The sequence below is a fragment of the Schistocerca nitens genome, chromosome 9, assembly GCF_023898315.1.
Source record: "Schistocerca nitens isolate TAMUIC-IGC-003100 chromosome 9, iqSchNite1.1, whole genome shotgun sequence".
Taxonomy (NCBI): domain Eukaryota; kingdom Metazoa; phylum Arthropoda; class Insecta; order Orthoptera; family Acrididae; genus Schistocerca; species Schistocerca nitens.
This window is the reverse complement of record NC_064622.1, coordinates 514,431,169-514,450,794: the sequence shown is the minus strand read 5'-3', so window position 1 is coordinate 514,450,794 and position 19,626 is coordinate 514,431,169. Positions and strand designations below refer to the sequence as shown.

The 19,626-nt window shown below is 42.9% G+C and overlaps 1 protein-coding gene across 1 annotated transcript in view; it reads left to right on the top strand.

The window, feature by feature from the left end:
• The window catches only part of LOC126204386 (transcription factor SUM-1), a 542,825-nt gene extending 535,430 nt beyond the window's left edge, over positions 1–7,395 (top strand). Inside the window, exon 5 of the mRNA XM_049938757.1 lies at positions 7,187–7,395. Within this exon, the coding sequence (XP_049794714.1) occupies positions 7,187–7,269 (83 nt within the window). The 3' untranslated portion in view covers positions 7,270–7,395. The remainder of the gene's footprint in view (positions 1–7,186) is intronic.
• The last annotated feature ends 12,231 nt before the right edge of the window (positions 7,396–19,626 follow it).

The window sequence follows — 19,626 nt, the reverse complement described above, 5'->3', positions numbered from 1 at the left end:
CTCCGGCAGCCGGCAGCGACTGCTGTGTCGGAGCTACGCCCTCTCGCCCTGTGAACAACGCGCCTGCTGCCACTCCTCGCTTTAGAGAGTATAAAATGCTTCACTGTTGTAGAGTGACGCTCCACAAAAAAATCTACGATTGCATTTCACACTCGACAACAACGGTGGCGAACGGCCAATTTCAATATGATGGATATTATATTACGCTATTATGCAAGACATGAATACAGCTCGAAATTAAATTTGTAGAATGGGATCGAAATAAAGTAGCTCACTATGTTGTTTAATGTTATTGTTAATGATTTAATTCCCATTTCTTTTCCTTTTAGATGCGATTCTGCATCTAATATTGTGTCAATAATTCGTATATTTTAGTCAAGCCATAGTGAGTATTGTGTAACTTATTTTACTGTCATTGTTTGTTTCCTTATGTTAAGGGGTATGCAATAAACTGAGTGAGTACCTTTCAGCGCATGCTGAACAGCATAGCTCCACCTATGAATTCGTGGAGAATTTAACGCTGATCGATTGTGATGGTTTAAGTATTCAGTTAGATTCAAGCCGGTTAATTTAAGGTAACATACTTTGCATGTGTTAGATAAATGTTGGCTAAATTACGGCACGCGACGTTTCTTATCTCCTGTCTAACAAGGCTGTTTCTCGGCTCAGCTATGTTTATTTTACGCCGCTTGAAAATCGAAAGTAATTTAGCGCTGTCACGCTCTATACAGTTTGTTAAAACGAAGTCAATTTAATTTCCATATACATTTGATCATTTCCAACTCCATTTTCCGTCTGTTTTCTTCTGGAAGAATGTGGAGCACAGGAGTAGTTCTTAAATTTTTGTCATACTGGCGCATTAAAATCTCCCGTTCTCGTCTTCTAGTGGAATTTGCTTCAACTTTGAACTTCCGTAACTCTATATAGGCGCCTCCTGCCTCGTCATCAGAATGTGAAGGCTTTGGTGCACAGGGTTGATATACACCTTCACGGAACGCTGTTAATCCGATCTTCACCGAAGATGTAAAGCATATATTATTACCACCAACTTTCAAATCGCGCAGTGATCACCATTCAAAGATAATGAACATAAGAGCTCGTACTAAGGCGTTTAGACAGTCGTTTTTCCCTCGCGCGATCCGCGAGTGGAACAGAGGGGGGGAAATATGACTTTGGCGCGAATTGTGCCCTCCGCCACACACCGCTTGGTGGCTAGCGGAGTATATATGTAGTTATGTAGATGTAGATGTAGATGTAAAGTGCTCGTCCAATATTAGTATGACCATAGCATAAGTTGATCAGTTTCATCAATATGCTGGGTGTGTGGAACGCCACTGGAACTTTTCAGGTGGGCGCCGCAACACAGCCTGAGTGGGCGCGCGTGGACGCGCGTGTGCTGCCTGTCGCCATTCTTATGTCGAATCATTGGCGTGAGGGACGTGAGAGCGTGATACGTTTGGCTGTTGCACGATGACTGCAGAAACTCTGTGGTGACGAGGCGGACTCCGGACAACAACCTGACAAAGGCAGGAGTCCTCCCAGAATGACCACACCACGAGCAGATTACAGGACTGTTCCACTGTCACTGACTAACAGGTCGTTGAAAACAGCAGAAATTCTGGCAGAGTGTCATCTCCAATGGTCGGAAACAGATTTCTGGACGTTATGCCGAAATCCCGGATTTGGTTGCATCATTTACCGCTTACTCCATACAAAAGGGGTAGAGTGGACTGGGGCATTGAATAGCGTCCTGTAGTATTCAGTGATCAGCTTTGCTTCGATTCGTTGCTGTCAGATCGAAGTCAACGTGTCCGTAGACATGTGGTGGAAGGTCACAGAGAGCTACGACTCTCGATACCCCTCCGTGGTGTCGGAAACTGCTGGAGGTGACAACAGGACATACTTGCCATTGGTTGAAGGGAGGCTGAATGCTCAGCATTATGCATCTTGCCAAACTGTTTATGGGCAGAGTACCACATAGCCTACTCCAGCAGGATAACGCAGCACTCCTCACTGTAGTCCGCATCACGTCACTGCTTGAGGAGTGGCGATACTGTTGTCAGCTTTCGGCGGCGCAGGAGAAATCAGTCGTCGTTACGGAGCTCGAGCGTTGCCATAGAGACACGTTACGTGCAAAGCACTTTTGCCAAGGGCCAGGGAGTTTCTTTTGCCAACTCTATTATAGCCTTTTACATCCTGTTTTATACATACACTGAGGTGGATATCGATATGCATATACACAGACGGCGGTGGTATCTCGCACACAGGATGTGAAAAGGCAATGTGCTGGCGTAGCTGTGAGAAGGTTTCCGAAGTCATATGGCCGCACGACGGGAATTAACAGACTCTGAACGCGGAATGGTAGTTGCAGCTAGACGCATGGCACATTCCATTTCGGAAATCGTTAGGGAATTCAATATTTCGAGGTCCGTAGTGTGAAGAGTGTGCCGAGAACACCGGACGGCCTTCACTCAGCGACGCCGAGAGCAGCAGCGTTGGCGATGAGGTGTCAGCTCTAACAGACAACCAACACTGCGTCAGGTAACAGCAGAAATCAATGTCGGACGTGCGACGAACGTAGCCATTAGATCAGCACGGCGGACTTTGGCGCTACTGGGGCACGGCAGCAGACGACCGACGCGGGTGCCTGCGCTAACAGCACGACATGACTTGCAGCGCCTCTCCTGGCCTCGGGACCGTGCCGGCTGCTGGCAAACCCTGGCCTGATCAGATCAACGCCGATTTCAGGTGGGAGGGGCTTAACGTAGGGTTCCACTGTGGTGAATATCCGACGATGTTATGCATTCAGGTTGTCATCACGATTTCGCACCAGCAAAACTTTCGCAGTTACGGATGGCCGTAGACGTAGCACGGCTCAGTATTTCGGCAGCGGACTTTACACTTGTTGAGACGGCGCCACATCGAGTTGCTGCACTGCAGTGGGGAAAAGGAGGTCCGACACGATAATAGCAGGTATCCGTGACTTCGTCATGGCAGTGTGTACACACAGAGTGAAGGGAAAACGCCGCACTTCGCCGTCGGCATGTGTTTCCGCATCCCAGTTCACGACTAAAGAGTATCTAGCGAAACCTAGTCCCACCAATAGGTTTGATAGCAACCCGATTTAAAAAAGGAGGCTGTGACTGCGTGCAGCGTGGCCAAGAAAAGGTAGCACGAACTCCGCGCTCGGCCGCAGCTGGCCTAATAGCTGAAGTGAGACGAGGTAATGCCGTAGGCAACGGACATGCAGGTTCGCCGATATTCGTATCGCGCTCTCACTGACCGTGTCTCTCCACAATGCGGTATCTCGTGTACTTCATTCTATCACTGTTATATGTGATTAAAGACCATGAGATAACATGAACTTCTGACACTTTGTTTTTCCATCACACTAATAATTCCAATAGAAAACATTAGTGGATACATCGTCTGTATCCAATGAGGTGCAAACAACACAATAGGTAGGCTATACTAGACTGCACATTATGCACAATAATTTCATCCAAGCTCATCTTCACAGAGTGATAAGTACACGTACGGGCAACGTAAACTTTACAGACTATGTTCAAATCGTCCACCTTGCAGTTGTAAACACTTCGCAGCTCCTTGGATCCTACGCAGGATAGGATGCGTTGGGTTGTTTTGGGGAAGGAGAGAGGTCATCGGTCTCATTGGATTAGGGAAGGACTGGGAAGGAAATCGGCCGTGCCCTTTCAAAGGAACCATCCCGGCATTTGCCTGGAACGATTTAGGGAAATCACGGAAAACCTAAATCAGGATGGCCGGACGCGGGGTTGAACCGTCGTCCTCCCGAATGGGAGTCCAGTGTCTAACGCAGGATAGGACATTGCCGAATTGACATTCACGCGAGTTGTGGGTGAAGTACTATAACCTTGTTCCTGTAAGTGTCCCCACAAATAGGAACCTAGTGGATTAAGGGCAGAACACTGGATCTCCGCAACTAATCCATTTCTATGGAAACGCACGTTCATTCCAAAGTGTGGCGGTGCACTATCATGCCAAAACCATAGCTGTCGCCGAACACTGAGTGGAACGTTTTTTAATGCATCATGCATAGATTTGCAAAAGAACGTACGATACAGGGGCGTATTCAACTAGTCCGGCAAGAGATAAGGGCCCAAAAAGCAATCCTTCCACGATTCCAGCCCACAGGTTTATGCCAAAGCGTGCATGAAAGCGACATTCAAGTGTGACATGTGAGTTGTTTTCCGAGCAATAATCGCTGTTGTCGAGGCTGAAAATACGTTAACAAGTGAAGGTATTCGTCATTCCATATTGCATTATTTACAAAATGTTCGTTATCCTCCACTTGGTGCAAAAGCCGTTCACAAAACTGTACTCGTCGAATGCAATCTTCTCGCCGCTGGTATTAACGTGGAATGATACGGACGCAGTTCTTCGTCCTGCAACACTTCAACAACCAGTCTTTGAGATATGTGGAACTGCCTTGGAATATCACGGGTACTTGGCCGAGGTGATTGGTGAACGGTTTCTAGAACGCATGCCGTTATGTGTGGACGAAGATTACCGGTTTTCCGAAGGTGTTGATCCAGGCGACCAGAAACGTTCTTATCGGGATGGCGCCTTTGAGAGTACCGTGCAGCATGCGCACGGGCAGCAGCAGTGGCAGCTCTCTGATCTGACGCACCCAGCACCAAAACCATTTCCATGTATTCATCGTTTGTGTACTCTATCGGGAAACCACCCTACATCAACATGACCTGTTACCGTTCTGCATTGGGCGTTTAGTAGATACATGCATGAAGTTTAATGGATGCCAATGTTATGTGATAGGCTATTGGCAGGTGATAAAATATGTCCCACTTATAAACGTGACATCCGTTGAAGTCGATGTTGATGTTCTTTGATTACAGAGACCAGCCAGCTCTGAGCTACCGTGCCGGCTGCACCGTGCGACAGCGTTGCCAGCTCTTGGTTTACGTATAAACGTGTCTTCAAACTGCACCCTATCTGAGATTTCCAGATAAATGAGGAATCGCATGCCGACCTCCAAGTGCGGCATTTTTTCTTCACCTTGTGTGTGTGTGTTTTTTAGCTCTCACATGTACTGCATATTTTCCTAGTCCATACAGATGTATGGTTTCCCCAAAATATTTAAGTCAACCACGATATTTCTGTTTCACATATATTTGTGTTCCTTCGCAGTGATTTTGCTGTTTGCCAAGAGGTCTGTTTTTTCATCTGAAATTCTGAGATCAGTTCTGTAGGCAGTTCCCCCCCCAGAAGAATTGTTTGAGTAACTGCTCCTGTGTGATTTTATTAAAGTATTGCCAAGCCGTCTGCAAAAGCTACGTAGTTTAACTGCTTGTAGTTTCTCTATTAGATTTATTGGTTTAATTTTCAGATTTGGAGCTCCAAATTCGAAATCCTTACAATTTTTGTCTAAAACGTAGTTGAAGATCTTAAACCATTCCACAGTCATAAGTGTTTTCATTCAATTGACTTAGATACTTCCCACATAAATTTCATTTTACGTGACATATATGTTACATTTCCACAAATTATGTTCTCTGATTTTGCCTTAACACTAATTTCTCTAATTATTTTGCCTATTATCACTTTGACTAGAAGATCAAATGCTTTCTTTAAATCAATAAATGATACTATTATAGAATTACTGGCTAACATTTTAAGCTAAAAAATGTTCTGTGCAGTATCTTTTCTTTAGAAATCTACCCTGATATTTTCCCAGTAGTTTACGTCAACTTTCTTCAGCTCCTCTGAGGTGAATTTTTGGTAATATTTTATACATCACACCACTGGTACAATTGTTAGTCCTCTATAGAACATGATATTTTCTTTATCTCCTCTTTAAATAATGGCTAGACTACTGCTAGTTTTCACTCTTTTCCTTTTTCTCTTATAATCTGCAGCAGTACCCGTTTCACTAAGTGTGCTGGAACTCAGTCTTCATCATTTCCAAGTGGTAAAAATTTCTAATATTATTTTTAATGAATTTCTCGTATATTTCTGAAAGCTGACATTTTCTCAAAGCTTCTCTTGATCTTCCAGATATCTTTTGAAGTTCGACTCCTGCCTCGGGCATGGATGTGTGTGATGTCCTTAGTTAGGTTTAAGTAGTTCTAAGTTCTAGGGGACTGATGACCTCAGAAGTTAAGTCCCATAGTGCTCAGAACCATTTATAGACGTCGCACGGAAAAATATAGTTGTTCGTTTGTCCGGGCGCTGTTCGAGAGTGAAATAATAGAGAATTAGTGTGAACGTAGTTCGATGAACCCTTTGCCAGGCACTAACGCGTGGTTTGCAGAGTAGACGTGTAGATGTAGATCCTTCAGGCGTCAATGCGAGGAGCCAAACGTAGCGTTTCCACGGGTTGAACAGCATACATGTTAAACGTCACTGTGCTCATAGCAGCCTGCGTTGTTGATACATACACCAACTGGACCCAGTGGATACGACATTCGACCTCGACTTGTATGGCCCATGTGGTGAGTGTGATCTACAGAAAGCTTTATGACTCGAGGGACCCCCTCCAGCTAGCTCCACCACCGATCACATTTCAGCAGGATACTGCCTAGCCACGTATACAGTTTTGCAATCCTACAGACCTGCCCTCCGACATGCGGTGAAGAATGTACCAGGCTTCCTAGAATAATGATAGATAAATTGCTCTTCTTGTCTGTACAATGATCACATGTGTGACTCATGCAACGCAGGTGGGGTGTAGGTGGTGATTCATGGTCCTCCAGCAAGCAAATTGCATGAGACGTATTTTTCTAGGCTCTGTCTGGTTGCTTCCATACAGCTGACTGGTCGTCATTTCAGCATACTGGGACTCTGAAGTGTGCAGGCACATTTCTAATTCAGTGTAAAGATCGTATTGGTGATTACTTTGTAGGCCTACCTCTAATTTGGCGAAGTCTCTAGCTCACGTACAAGAAGATTTATTCAAAGCAGCAACTTGTCAGTTTCTTTTTTTTTTTTTTTCTTTTGATTTTAGTGTGAGCTTTGCCGTGACAGTTATTGTTAATGCAATGTCATAATTATGTCGTATGTAAGGGGTGCTTTTCTTTGTTAATGTTTACCTTGGGGTCCTCTTGTCCCTGGGAGTCCTTCTACACGTTGTGATGTACAGAGCACGAAAAATCAATGAGTGTGTGAATGAAATGTGGTTGTGTTGCAGGTGTGGAGGATGCAGCCGCCTCGAGTCTGGATCGCCTCAGTCTCATAGTGCAGAGCATCACTCCAGAGCAGTCCAGGCCATAGCCCAAAGACGTGGCCACCTCCAGCCTGGAGAACATCAACCTGATAATGTAGAACATCACTCCAGAGCAGCCCAGGCCATAGGTCAAAGATGCAATCATCTCCTGTCTGGACCATCTCAGCCTCATAACGCAGAGCATAATAACTCCAGGGCAGTCCAGGCCATAGCCCAAAGGCATAGCCCCCTACCATCTGGACCACCTCTACTTCGTAGTGCAAAGCATCAGTCCAGAATGGTTCAGGACATAGCACAAAGACGCAGTCACGTTCTGTCTGGTTCATTTCAGCTTCCTAGTGCAGAGCTCAACTCCATAACAGTTCAAAGATGAACTTCGACTACCTCAAATTCTTAGAAGAGCATGACACCAGTACTCTCCAGGCGATACCCCAAAGACGCAGCCACCTTCCGTCTGGACCACCTCAGCGACACAGTGCAGAGCATCATTTCGGAGCAGTCTGGCTGGTTACTCAAAGATGATCGAACTCCAGCACCAGCAGCTTCAACCTCAAAGTTTAGAGCATCACTCGACAGCAGTCCAGGCTGTAGCCCAAAGAATTTGCCACCTATAGCATCGAGGTGTTTATTTCAAAAGCGGTAGAGTATGTAGATCATTGCAAGACGCTAGTCCTATTTGTATGACTGGAAATCGAGAATATGTCTGTTCCACGCGTTCCAACTTTTTTTGTTCGACGAATGCCCTCTTGGAAAAATACTAGAGCTGAGGCCAATGTCGCTGACATGTGGTTTATTGGTGCTCATCTCACTGCGATCTAGTTCTCTTACAGGAGGGACAGTCAGTGGAAATACACTCAATGTAAAAGCGAAATGAGATGCCTAGAAAACATAGAAAACTGCATATGTTCAGATAAGGAAAACCTGGCAGATTGTTACATAAATTACACATTTTTGTGTCTGTATGTAAGACAGTTCAAAGAATAACTACACTCCGTAATCAGTAACTACAACGTATTTCAGAAATATTACTTTATCTTAAGGTAATTACCGTAGATTTCAGCGCATGGCTGGTATGACGCAACGCAGTCGCATGTTCAACCATAATCGAATTTCCCGTTGGAAAACATAAAATAAGTGACTTTACAGACACAAGCTGTAATAAACTCTTTCCAGACATATGACGACATCGTGATGTTTTATAGACCAGCTTTCCGGTCACTGTGGCAAGTGGGTGGTGTATTTACTACTGGCTTAGTGATAGATTCTGATCTTATGTACTGATGTTTCATACACCTCAAGAACTTGACACGACTCGAATATTGACTGAATGGCAGGCGTTCTATCGGCAATAAGTTTTATTTGAATTTCTTTTGGCTGATGTGGAAGTAGTACTGTTTTCCCTGCGCGTGGTGCCAAGTGAGGCGCCATGTTACTGCTGAGTGCAACGGGGCAGACTCGCGACTACTGTTGGGCCATAGCCTGCATATCGATAGCAACCTAATCGATAGGGCACCACATCTGATTCGTGCTGGCAGACAGGTTCACAATTTAGAATGCCTCTTATGTTTTACTGTTAAAGGTAGTAAGTTTCCGAACAGGCACACGATGTGCTCTAAGCTGCACGTTTTTGCCGCACTCACTGCACTGTTCTTACATCACTCGGTTGCTGTGTTGTTCAAACCGTATGAGCATCTCATGTCCCGTCAGACCCGTGCTTAAATGATGTGCAAATAGGAAGGTGAGTGTGTGATGTGTCCTGTGCACACAGACGGAGGGAGAGAGAATACTTTGCGTTGCCGCCCGTGTTCTCTCTGTCCCTTTCCCACGCCACACGCTACAGGCATCGCCAGTCCTGTAACTGACAACGCCGGGGTGCGCACCCTGTGTCACGAGTCTTGCCTCAGAAACTACCTCTTAATAATAAAGCGCTGTGGCTGTGGCTTGTTTATGGAACACTTGTGTTTCCTTTACATCACCTACAATGAGCACCAAAATGTTGACCATGCCTAAACCACCACGAATATCGATGCGCACTCTGAAGCGCTCCTGGCTGGATCGCCCCTTGCTACTTGCTGTACATCGCCTCGCTATGTGCAGCCCCACTCTTAACAGGTCACCCCATCTCACAGAGGTACACAGTTCCGCACTCGCAACTGACTTCATAGATCTGAGACGTGTGCAACTTGTCGATAGCACCCTTCGTGGAGGCCGGAGCATCACTGATTTTGATTGTGCTTCAGTAGGACAGCTTCATACGCACTCGACAAGAAACTTTTTCCACATATTCTCCGACATCCTGTACGTACAATAAGAGCGAGGTGACCTGTTACACATTCTGCTCCTCACTTTTGGTTTCATATTGTACTGTCCCAATGTTGTGCATCAAGGCCACTGCTGAAAGTAGATAGCAGTATCTACAGTTCAGTCTTCGAGCGTTCTGTTTCACTGATCCAGTGCGCCCTCCCGATTAAGGATGAGAGGCCGAATTCTTTTACTAACGACAATCGTGAGAGAGGGCGGGGTATGTATCGGAGGCGGGGAGTTTCCCCTGCACTCTGTGGTGAGAGGGCCTCCAGGTTTTCAGGACATTTCCGCGTGGAAGAAAAGCAGCAGGGCTTCAGGAAGGCAAAAGTGGTTGGACCATTGGTTGGTGTGACAACATGATGACGTTTCCACATACCCAGAACCGTTCTCCTGGAGAGGATAACAGCTGTGGTAGCCAACGGTGGCTAACACAGAGTGATTTTAAAGAACTGCTGTGTAGATGCCTGTAGTTCTGCTCCATCCGTTGTGCGTGTCATCCAGGTGGGCTAGGTATCTCGACCTGACGCTTTCCAGTGACCACGACCAAAGGCGGTAATACGTTTTCGTCCAGCTCTCAGTAGCTAGATCAGTGGTTCGCAACCCGGGTCTAAATACCTGAGGGGTGAAATTTAATTTTCTAAGGAGTAAAACCAAAGCGTTCCGTTGTGTCTCAGTCACGAGATTAAAATATTTTTAAAAGGTTATTACTATTGCCATTATTTCATAAGACTGCAATAGTAATTACATATGTTATCAATAACTACCTTTTCTTTCAAGTACTAGCCTCAGTTCGTGACACAGCATGGTGGAAGCTACGAATGTATGAACAACGTCGTCCTAATATGGTCCACCCAGTACACACACACACACTATGTGACATCCGTATATGATAGAAAAACTGGCATATACTTAAATATCTCATGAAAATGCCTGTCTGCATTGTAAATAGTTCCTGAAACAGTTCAGAAAATGCCTCATTATTCATTTCGCAACAATCAAAGAAGTAATTGAGAGCTCACACAGCAGTAACCATGTACCATACTTTTGTATGGCCTACGCAGTGTTATTGGTATTAGTGGCAGTTGTGAGGCAGAAAGCGCTGACAGTCTGAGGTCTTTAAATTTCTGCCAATTTAGAAATAAGGAGTTCAGCTATTAAGTGATTTATAAACAATAGAAAAAAATGTCCAAATGTGTGTGAATTCCTAAGGGACCAAACTGCTGAGGTCATCGATCACTAGGCTTACAAACTACTTAAACTAACTAAACTAACTTACGCTAAGAACAACACACACACACCCATGCCCGAGAGAGGACTCGAACCTCCGGCGGGAGGGGCCGCGCAATCCGTGACATGGCGCTTCAAACCGCGCGGCAAACAATAAACAAATGTAGACTTCACACGTTGTCATTTGGTTGATTTTAACTAGGGATGTAGCGTTTGTCTGAAGGAAGCGTCGGTAGGGAGAAGAGTGGTGCACACGAAGTATGTTTAGTAACGGGTGGCCTCCCCCAGCAGCGTGGACAGTTGGCCTTACTTTTCTGAGCACAAGCTGCAGGTATCACTCCGCAATGCACTGAGAATCGCTTCATCTTTCTATAAAATAAGACTTGTAAATAAGCAGTGCCGGTTGTCTCACTGATTTAGAAGAACTCTCATTTATTTCTTTGTTATTTTAAAAATGAAAGTACTCGAATAAAATTTGTTTTCATTCTGAAGTTCAGTTAGGCGCTAATTTTGACGATGGTGAGGGAAGCGAGACGCACTAAGGGGTAATGGTTCAGAAACGTTGGGAACCGCTCTTCTAGATGCTATAACAGGTCTGTGCTATGTAATGGTTTCAATTCGATTTTTCACAGAACTATCAATGAAAAGTTGCACTATAAATTCAGCCTAAGTGTGTAGCTTGTCCGGTTTTATTGGCTCATTAAGACTTCTGACCTATTGTTTCCTGTAGTATTTATTCGACATTCGACTATTTATAGACAACATTCCTTGACAAGTTATTCCCTACTAGGAACACATATCACTGTAACAGCTTCCCAAACCATGTGCTTATGTCCTCTCAATCTGTTACTGCCCCCTTCATTGACACAATGAAAATACTTTGATGAAAAGGGATCTCGAAATTATAAAGTTTGTGGTTAACAGTGGATTTATTACGTCTTGATTTCCTGAAGAGGTTCTTAGAGAGTCCACTCAGTACATAAACACGCAGACTATTTACGTTTTCAAGTGAGTTATCCATTGCGGTTTCTTTTTTATTCCTTTCGGCCGCCCTAGAGAAATATATACTGCACAACATTAATAACAGAACAAACACTCGGCACCAAGTTTTCGACACCCTGCTCGTACTTCTTCGCTCCATGGGCCGACCCCGCAGACCATCTGCCTACGCACCTTTTCTGTAAGGAAAGATACACGAGAACATTCCGTCATCTTAACCACTGATCACACTGATTTTCGGTCGCTCTGTCTAAAGTTGAGATACAGAGTTGACCGAGGTACCATACAGCGCAAGTGGAACTGAACTGCAGACTTGGTACAGCATTTTTCCAAACCACCATATACGCATTATAAATTGACATAAATTCTATCTTTTCCAGTGGGAAATCAGATGATTTAAAGGCACTGTGTTCATGGGAACTATGCTGATGAAATAGGATCCACGATAGTCACCTCAAGATGCAGAAGGTTCTCCGAAATGAGTTCTAGTGACAAGTAAATAGAAATTTCAGTGACTAGTTACGGAGTCGTTTTGCTGCTTTACTATCTTACCTAAATATGTATCAATAATGGTATAGTAAAAGTGTGGAAGTTTGGGTGGCTGCTGCTTCGATTTTAATCAACACATGTTTGCAGTGGTAGCTTTACACAAACTCATTTGATCCTGAGTTCGTCATCAATATCCATCAATATTATGGGGAAGGGATGAGAAGAGGCGGCCATATTCAAGAAGAGATAATGTGAGTTTATTATCTTCATGTGTGGCAGCATACACGAAAGAACACGATGAAATATTTTGATATCATTAAACGCGAGAACAAGGGCTCAACAGAAACAGGAATCATGGAGTGAAAGTGATCCAATGTACACAGCAGAGTATCGAAGATTCCGACATGCAGTGATGTATCTCCTTGTACCCGGTGATTCAGCGCCTGGACCAGATGCTCCATCGTCCTAAACAAGTGTGAATCGGGTGACCGGAAAGACTTACGCTATTTTTGCAAGTAGTGTACTACTATAGTGCAAAATGCTCAATTCTACATGTAATGTCAACTCAGAGAAAATCTGTAAACAGTGTGTTAATTTCCTGTATTATTTTTTTACAACATGTTAAAAGAAATTACGAAATCTGATTCTGTAGTTCCAAATTCATTCATTTCCTGCTAATTCAATCATGAGCACAATTTCAATGCCTGAGATGCTATGCCCTGGCAGCATGTTTAGAGCAGTATAAAACTGTATAACAACTGAACGGCATAGGCTAATAATTCGTCGACAAGACAGAGTTTCTTGACTGAAATGATCACCCATAGTTCGCAGCTCCGCAGCCTCACACACGACACCCAAAGGAAATCCACAACATCTTTAAACTGAAATTCTTATGGTTTTGTAGTAGGACACGGAAAAAGCAAAGTAATTCGTAGATTTGTTTTTGCAGGAGACCCACCTTGACCAAAACACAATTTCACCTTTTCTTTTGTTTCCCAGACACGTTTTGCTGAAGTTTCAACATCAGTGGGCTTTTATTTTCTTTCTGTTAAACAGAAAAAATGATGTTTACTTTTTGTATACATACAAATTTGAATTTTTAAGACAGTATTTACAAATTTGGAAAGCAAAGTTTTCTATATATACACCTACCTTGTTACCGCACACTGCGGTTTTCCTGGGTTTTTGTGTATTTTATTGTTTGTTTTATCTCACAGTTTGTCATCTGCAATCATATAGAACGTATAGCAAAATTATTTACCTCGAAATATTAGAGCTGAGAATGTTATGGTTAGGTCTGACATTAACTAATTCTATGTGGAAGATTGTGCAGGTGTGTGTGTGTGTGTGTGTGTGTGTGTGTGTGTGTGTGTGTGTGTGTGTGTGTGTGGAGAGAGAGAGGGGGGGGGGGGTTGGTTGATGTTTATGGGTTGGTACTGTCCGATAGTTCTTCGTTGCCGATAATTGTGTATTCATTTATTATATAATAAATGAAAAGCACCAGTTTGCTTTTGTTCTACAATATTACTTTTATTGTTAACCGGTTTTCGGCTTACTAGGTCATCTTCAGACATTTAGTAAGCCGAAAACCGATTAACAATAAAAGTAATATTGTAGAACAAAAGCAAACTGGTGCTTTTCATTTATTATAATGTTGCTCTACCAAGAACCGACGGAAGATTAATATTTATTATATGTTTTCCTTAACTACGGCTGTTGTATTTGATATTTTTCTCCAATTTTTAGGTTTTTCTAGGGGGTAGCTGCTGGATTTGAGGATTTTCAAGTTAGTGGTAATGTTCGTTGGGCTGTGTTTCATGACCATAAGGTGTTCAACAGAGGTAGAATAACAGATGTTACTTTTTAATGCTCTTCTGTATTCTGTTTAGGCCTGTCTGGTCCTGTATATGCGTACCTATTTGTCTGTTCTATATACATTGATTTTCAGTCCTGGCATATCAGTTGGTAAATACCAAATGTGCTGCGTTTGTCTGTGCTTTTAGTGGTTTAGTTGCCTGTTCGTGGCCTATTTCTAGTCATTGTTTTTTTAGTGTATTGCCTGTTCTTGTTTTCATAATCTGTAAACAGTGAGAGAGAAAGATATGTAGCGCACGTCTTCACAGTGAAGAAAATGGGGAAACCTGAAAAACTAACTGAAAAATATTGCAAAAACATACATACACACTTACACACACGGTATTCCACATAGAATTAGTAAAGCCAGACCTAACCACAGCATTCATAATCATAAAACCTCTAAGTAAATAATTTTTCTACATTTATTTCTGTATGGCTGCAAATGACACTGTGAAATACAAAAAAAAAAAAACAGGAAAAACAGAAATTTGTAAATAACGTCTTAAAAACTCAAATTTATAAGTGAACAAATAGTAAAATCATTTTTTCTGTTCAATTTAAAGAAAATACAAGCCACTGATGATGCTGAAACTTCATCAAAACATGTCTGGGAAATAAAAGAAAACATAACGTTGTGTTTTGCTCAAGGTGGGCCGCTTCCAAAAACAAATTTATTTATAAAGCAAGCACAGACAGAGCAGCTTCAACATCAAGATGATAAAATAATTCGTTTTGTGTCACATGTCTGCTTATACATCTCATAACCTGTCACATTTAAACACAGAGAGTAGACTGCACACAAAATTACTTGGCACACACTTGCACATGTGGCACGGAAGAGGATGTGCAGTTGAACATCAGAAGCCTGGTCAGAAGCAGAACTCGTAAGCTACAGTTAAACTATCTTATTAACAGGTGAGACCAGTATGGGCAATAATTATAAAAGTCACTAGTCGCTGACTAGAGTGCTGAATAAGTCGGCACATAAACAACTGAGACAGCAACTTCTAATGAACAGAGTACAGGCGACGGCATTGACTATGGCAAAGAATTTCTGCAGAAGTGCCAAATTATTTTGTGTTAGCTGCACTAAAAATATTTTCAATCCAGCCATTATTTAAAATTTTATTTATATCACTGTAGGCGTGACCATCCATTCTTTCTGTATTAGACATGCTTCAACATTCTGTTGACTCTTGTCTACAGTTCAGTCCTTCAACATTATAAGCAGAAACCAAAGGTAAAAGATAATAATAATAATGTTCATGGGCATTTTATATTCACGAGTCTCAGAAGGTTTTTATAGAAGGTATGTGGGAGACAGACAAACTGCTTGTTTTCCAAGGTGAAAATAAAAGACTATTAGAAATATGGTATGAACAATAAAGAATGAAACGTCGTCTTCATGTTAAGATTCACTGAATTATCTTAACATATGTAAATTCCAGCATTTCTCTATTTAAGGTAACCTACCTCCCATTGCTTTCATTTCATAGTTTGAGAGCATCATCCCTGAATACTGGCCAGAGCAACAGAAAAAGTGGGTGGCTAGTAGATTTGAAGAAGACGTAACATCATTGGGTTCAAATGGTTCAAATGGCTCGGAGCACTATGGGACTCAACTGCTGATAACATCATTGGGAACAGGAGTCATTAACGCATGTAAAACATGCAATGAGTTCATATGAACGCTGTTGAATCAATACTATAGTACACAAAACAGGATAACAAGTGAAATATTTGAGGGCACAAACTTTGCTAATAGTAGCTATGGTAGCTATAAAGAATTTTTCCAACACTACAAGGAAAAGAACATTCTTCACGGACCCATTAAAAGAGTCAGACCCTATATCGATAATTTTACTTAAATTTCAGAGTCAGTGCAGCACAAGCTTATCAGTGTGAAGAAAAAAAAGGTTCAAATGGCTCTGAGCACTATGGGACTCAACTACTGTGGTCATCAGTCCCCTAGAACTTAGAACTACTTAAACCTAACTAACCTAAGGACAACACACACATCCATGCCCGAGGCAGGATTCGAACCTGCGACCGCAGCGGTCGCGCGGTTCCAAACTGTAGCGCCAGAACCGCTCGGCCACCAGCGGCCGGCAGTGTGAAGAAAAATGACATTACTAACCTAATGCACGTAACTGAGCAATTAGATTGACTGTCTGGCAACAGTCAAGGGCAGGGTAGGTGGGCATATAGCATGTGGCAGATAGACTGCCATAATGACAGCGAGACAAGCCAGGAGTAGTTGTATGGGACAAGACCAATGCACGTTGTGGTTGGGAGAAAAACAAAATTGGTTCGAATGGCTCTGAGCACTATGGGACTTAACATCTGTGGTCATCAGTCCCTAGAACCTTTTTTTTTTTTGTCATCGGTCTACTGACTGGTTTCATGCGGCCCGCCACGAATTCCTTTCCTGTGCTAACCTCTTCATCTCAGAGTAGCACCTGCAACCTACGTCCTCAATTATTTGCTTGACGTATTCCAATCTCTGTCTTCCTCTACAGTTTTTGCCCTCTACAGCTCCCTCTAGTACCATGGAAGTCATTCCCCCATGCATTAGCAGATGTCCTATCATCCTGTCCCTTCTCCTTATCAGTGTTTTCCACATATTCCCTTCCTCTCCGATTCTGCATAGAACCTCCTCATTCCTTACCTTATCAGTCCACCTAATTTTCAAACATTCGTCTGTAGCACCACATCTCAAATGCTTCGATTCTCTTCTGTTCCGGTTTTCCCACAGTCCATGTTTCACTACCATACAATGCTGTACTCCAGACGTACATCCTCAGAAATTTCTTCCTCAAATTAAGGCCGGTATTTGATATTAGTAGACTTCTCTTGGCCAGAAATGCCTTTTTTGCCATAGCGAGTCTGCTTTTGATGTCCTCCTTGCTCCGTCCGTCATTGGTTATTTTACTGACTAGGTAGCCGAATTCCTTAACTTCATTGACTTCGTGACCATCAATCCTGATGTTAAGTTTCTCGCTGTTCTCATTTCTACTACTTCTCATTACCTTCGTCTTTCTCCGATTTACTCTCAAACCATACTGTGTACTCATTAGACTGTTCATTCCGTTCAGCAGATCATTTAATTCTTCTTCACTTTCACTCAGGATAGCAATGTCATCAGCGAATCGTATCATTGATATCCTTTCACCTTGTATTTTAATTCCACTCCTGAACCTTTCTTTTATTTCCATTATTGCTTCCTCGATGTACAGATTGAAGAGTAGGGGCGAAAGGCTACAGCCTTGTCTTACACCCTTCTTAATACGAGCACATCGTTCTTGATCGCCCACTCTTATTATTCCCTCTTGGTTGTTGTACATGTAGTATATGACCCGTCTCTCCCTATAGCTTACCCCTACTTTTTTCAGAATCTCGAACAGCTTGCACCATTTTATATTGTCGAACGCTTTTTCAAGGTCGACAAATCCTATGAAAGTGTCTTGATTTTTCTTTAGCCTTGCTTCCTTTATTAGCCGTAACGTCAGAATTGCCTCTCTCGTGCCTTTACTTTTCCTAAAGCCAAACTAATCGTCACCTAGCGCATTCTCAATTTTCTTTTCCATTCTTCTGTATATTATTCTTGTAAGCAGCTTCGATGCATGAGCTGTTAAGCTGATTGTGCGATAATTCTCGCACTTGTCAGCTCTTGCCGTCTTCGGAATTGTGTGGATGATGCTTTTCCGAAAGTCAGATGGTATGTCGCCAGACTCATATTCTACACACCAACGTGAATAGTCGTTTTGTTGCCACTTCTCCCAATGATTTTAGAAATTCTGATGGAATGTTATCTATCCCTTCTGTCTTATTTGACCGTAAGTCCTCCAAAGCTCTTTTAAATCCCGATTCTAATACTGGATCCCCTATCTCTTCTAAATCGACTCCTGTTTCTTCTTCTATCACATCAGACAAATCTTCACCCTCATAGAGGCTTTCAATGTATTCTTTCCACCTATCTGCTCTCTCCTCTGCATTTAACAGTGGAATTCCCGTTGCACTCTTAATGTTACCACCGTTGCTTTTAATATCACCAAAGGTTGTTTTGACTTTCCTGTATGCTGAGTCTGTTCTTCCGACAATCATATCTTTTTCGATGTCTTCACATTTTTTCTGCAGCCATTTCGTCTTAGCTTCCCTGCACTTCCTATTTATTTCATTCCTCAGCGACTTTTATTTCTGTATTCCTGATTTTCCCGGAACATGTTTGTACTTCCTCCTTTCATCAATCAACTGAAGTATTTCTTCTGTTACCCATGGTTTCTTCGCAGCTACCTTCTTTGTACCTATGTTTTCCTTCCCAACTTCTGTGATGGCCCTTTTTAGAGATGTCCATTCCTCTTCAACTGTACTGCCTACTGCGCTATTCCTTATTGCTGTATCTATAGCGTTAGAGAACTTCAAACGTACCTCGTCATTCCTTAGTACTTCCGTATCCCACTTCTTTGCGTATTAATTCTTCCTGACTAATGTCTTCAGCCTACTCTTCATCATTACTATATTGTGATCTGAGTCTATATCTGCTCCTGGGTACGCCTTACAATCCATATCTGATTTCGGAATCTGTCTGACCATGATGTAATCTAATCGAAATCTTCCCGTATCTCCGGGCCTTTTCCAAGTATACCTCCTCCTCTTGTAATTCTTGAACAGGGTATTCGCTATTACTAGCTGAAACTCGTTACAGAACTCAATTAGTCTTTCTCCTCTTTCATTCCTTGTCCCAAGCCCATATTCTCCTGTAACCTTTTCTTCTACTCCTTCCCCTATAACTGCATTCCAGTCGCCCATGATTATTAGATTTTCGTCCCCCTTTACATACTGCATTACCCTTTCAATATCCTCATACACTTTCTCTATCTGTTCATCTTCAGCTTGCGACGTCGGCATGTATACCTGAACTATCGTTGTCGGTGTTGGTCTGCTGTCGATTCTGATTAGAACAACCCGGTCATTGAACTGTTCACAGTAACACACCCTCTGCCCTACCTTCCTATTCATAACGCATCCTACACCTGTTATACCATTTTCTGTTGCTATTGATATTACCCGATACTCATCTGACCAGAAATCCTTGTCTTCCTTCCACTTCACTTCACTTCACTGACCCCTACTATATCTAGATTGAGCCTTTGCATTTCCCTTTTCAGATTTTCTAGTTTCTCTACCACGTTGAAGCTTCTGACATTCCACGCCCCGACTCTTAGAACGTTATCCTTTCTTTGATTATTCAATCTTTTTCTCATGGTAACCTCCCCCTTGGCAGTCCCCTCCCGGAGATCCGAATGGGGGACTATTCCGCAATCTTTTGCCAATGGAGAGATCATCATGACACTTCAATTACAGGCCACATGTCCTGTGGATACACGTTACGTGTCTTTAATGCAGTGGTTTCCATTGCCTTCTGCATCCTCATGTCGTTGATCATTTCTGATTCTTCCGCCTTTAGGGGCAATTTCCCACCCCTAGGACAAGAGAGTGCCCTGAACCTCTATCCGCTCCTCCGCCCT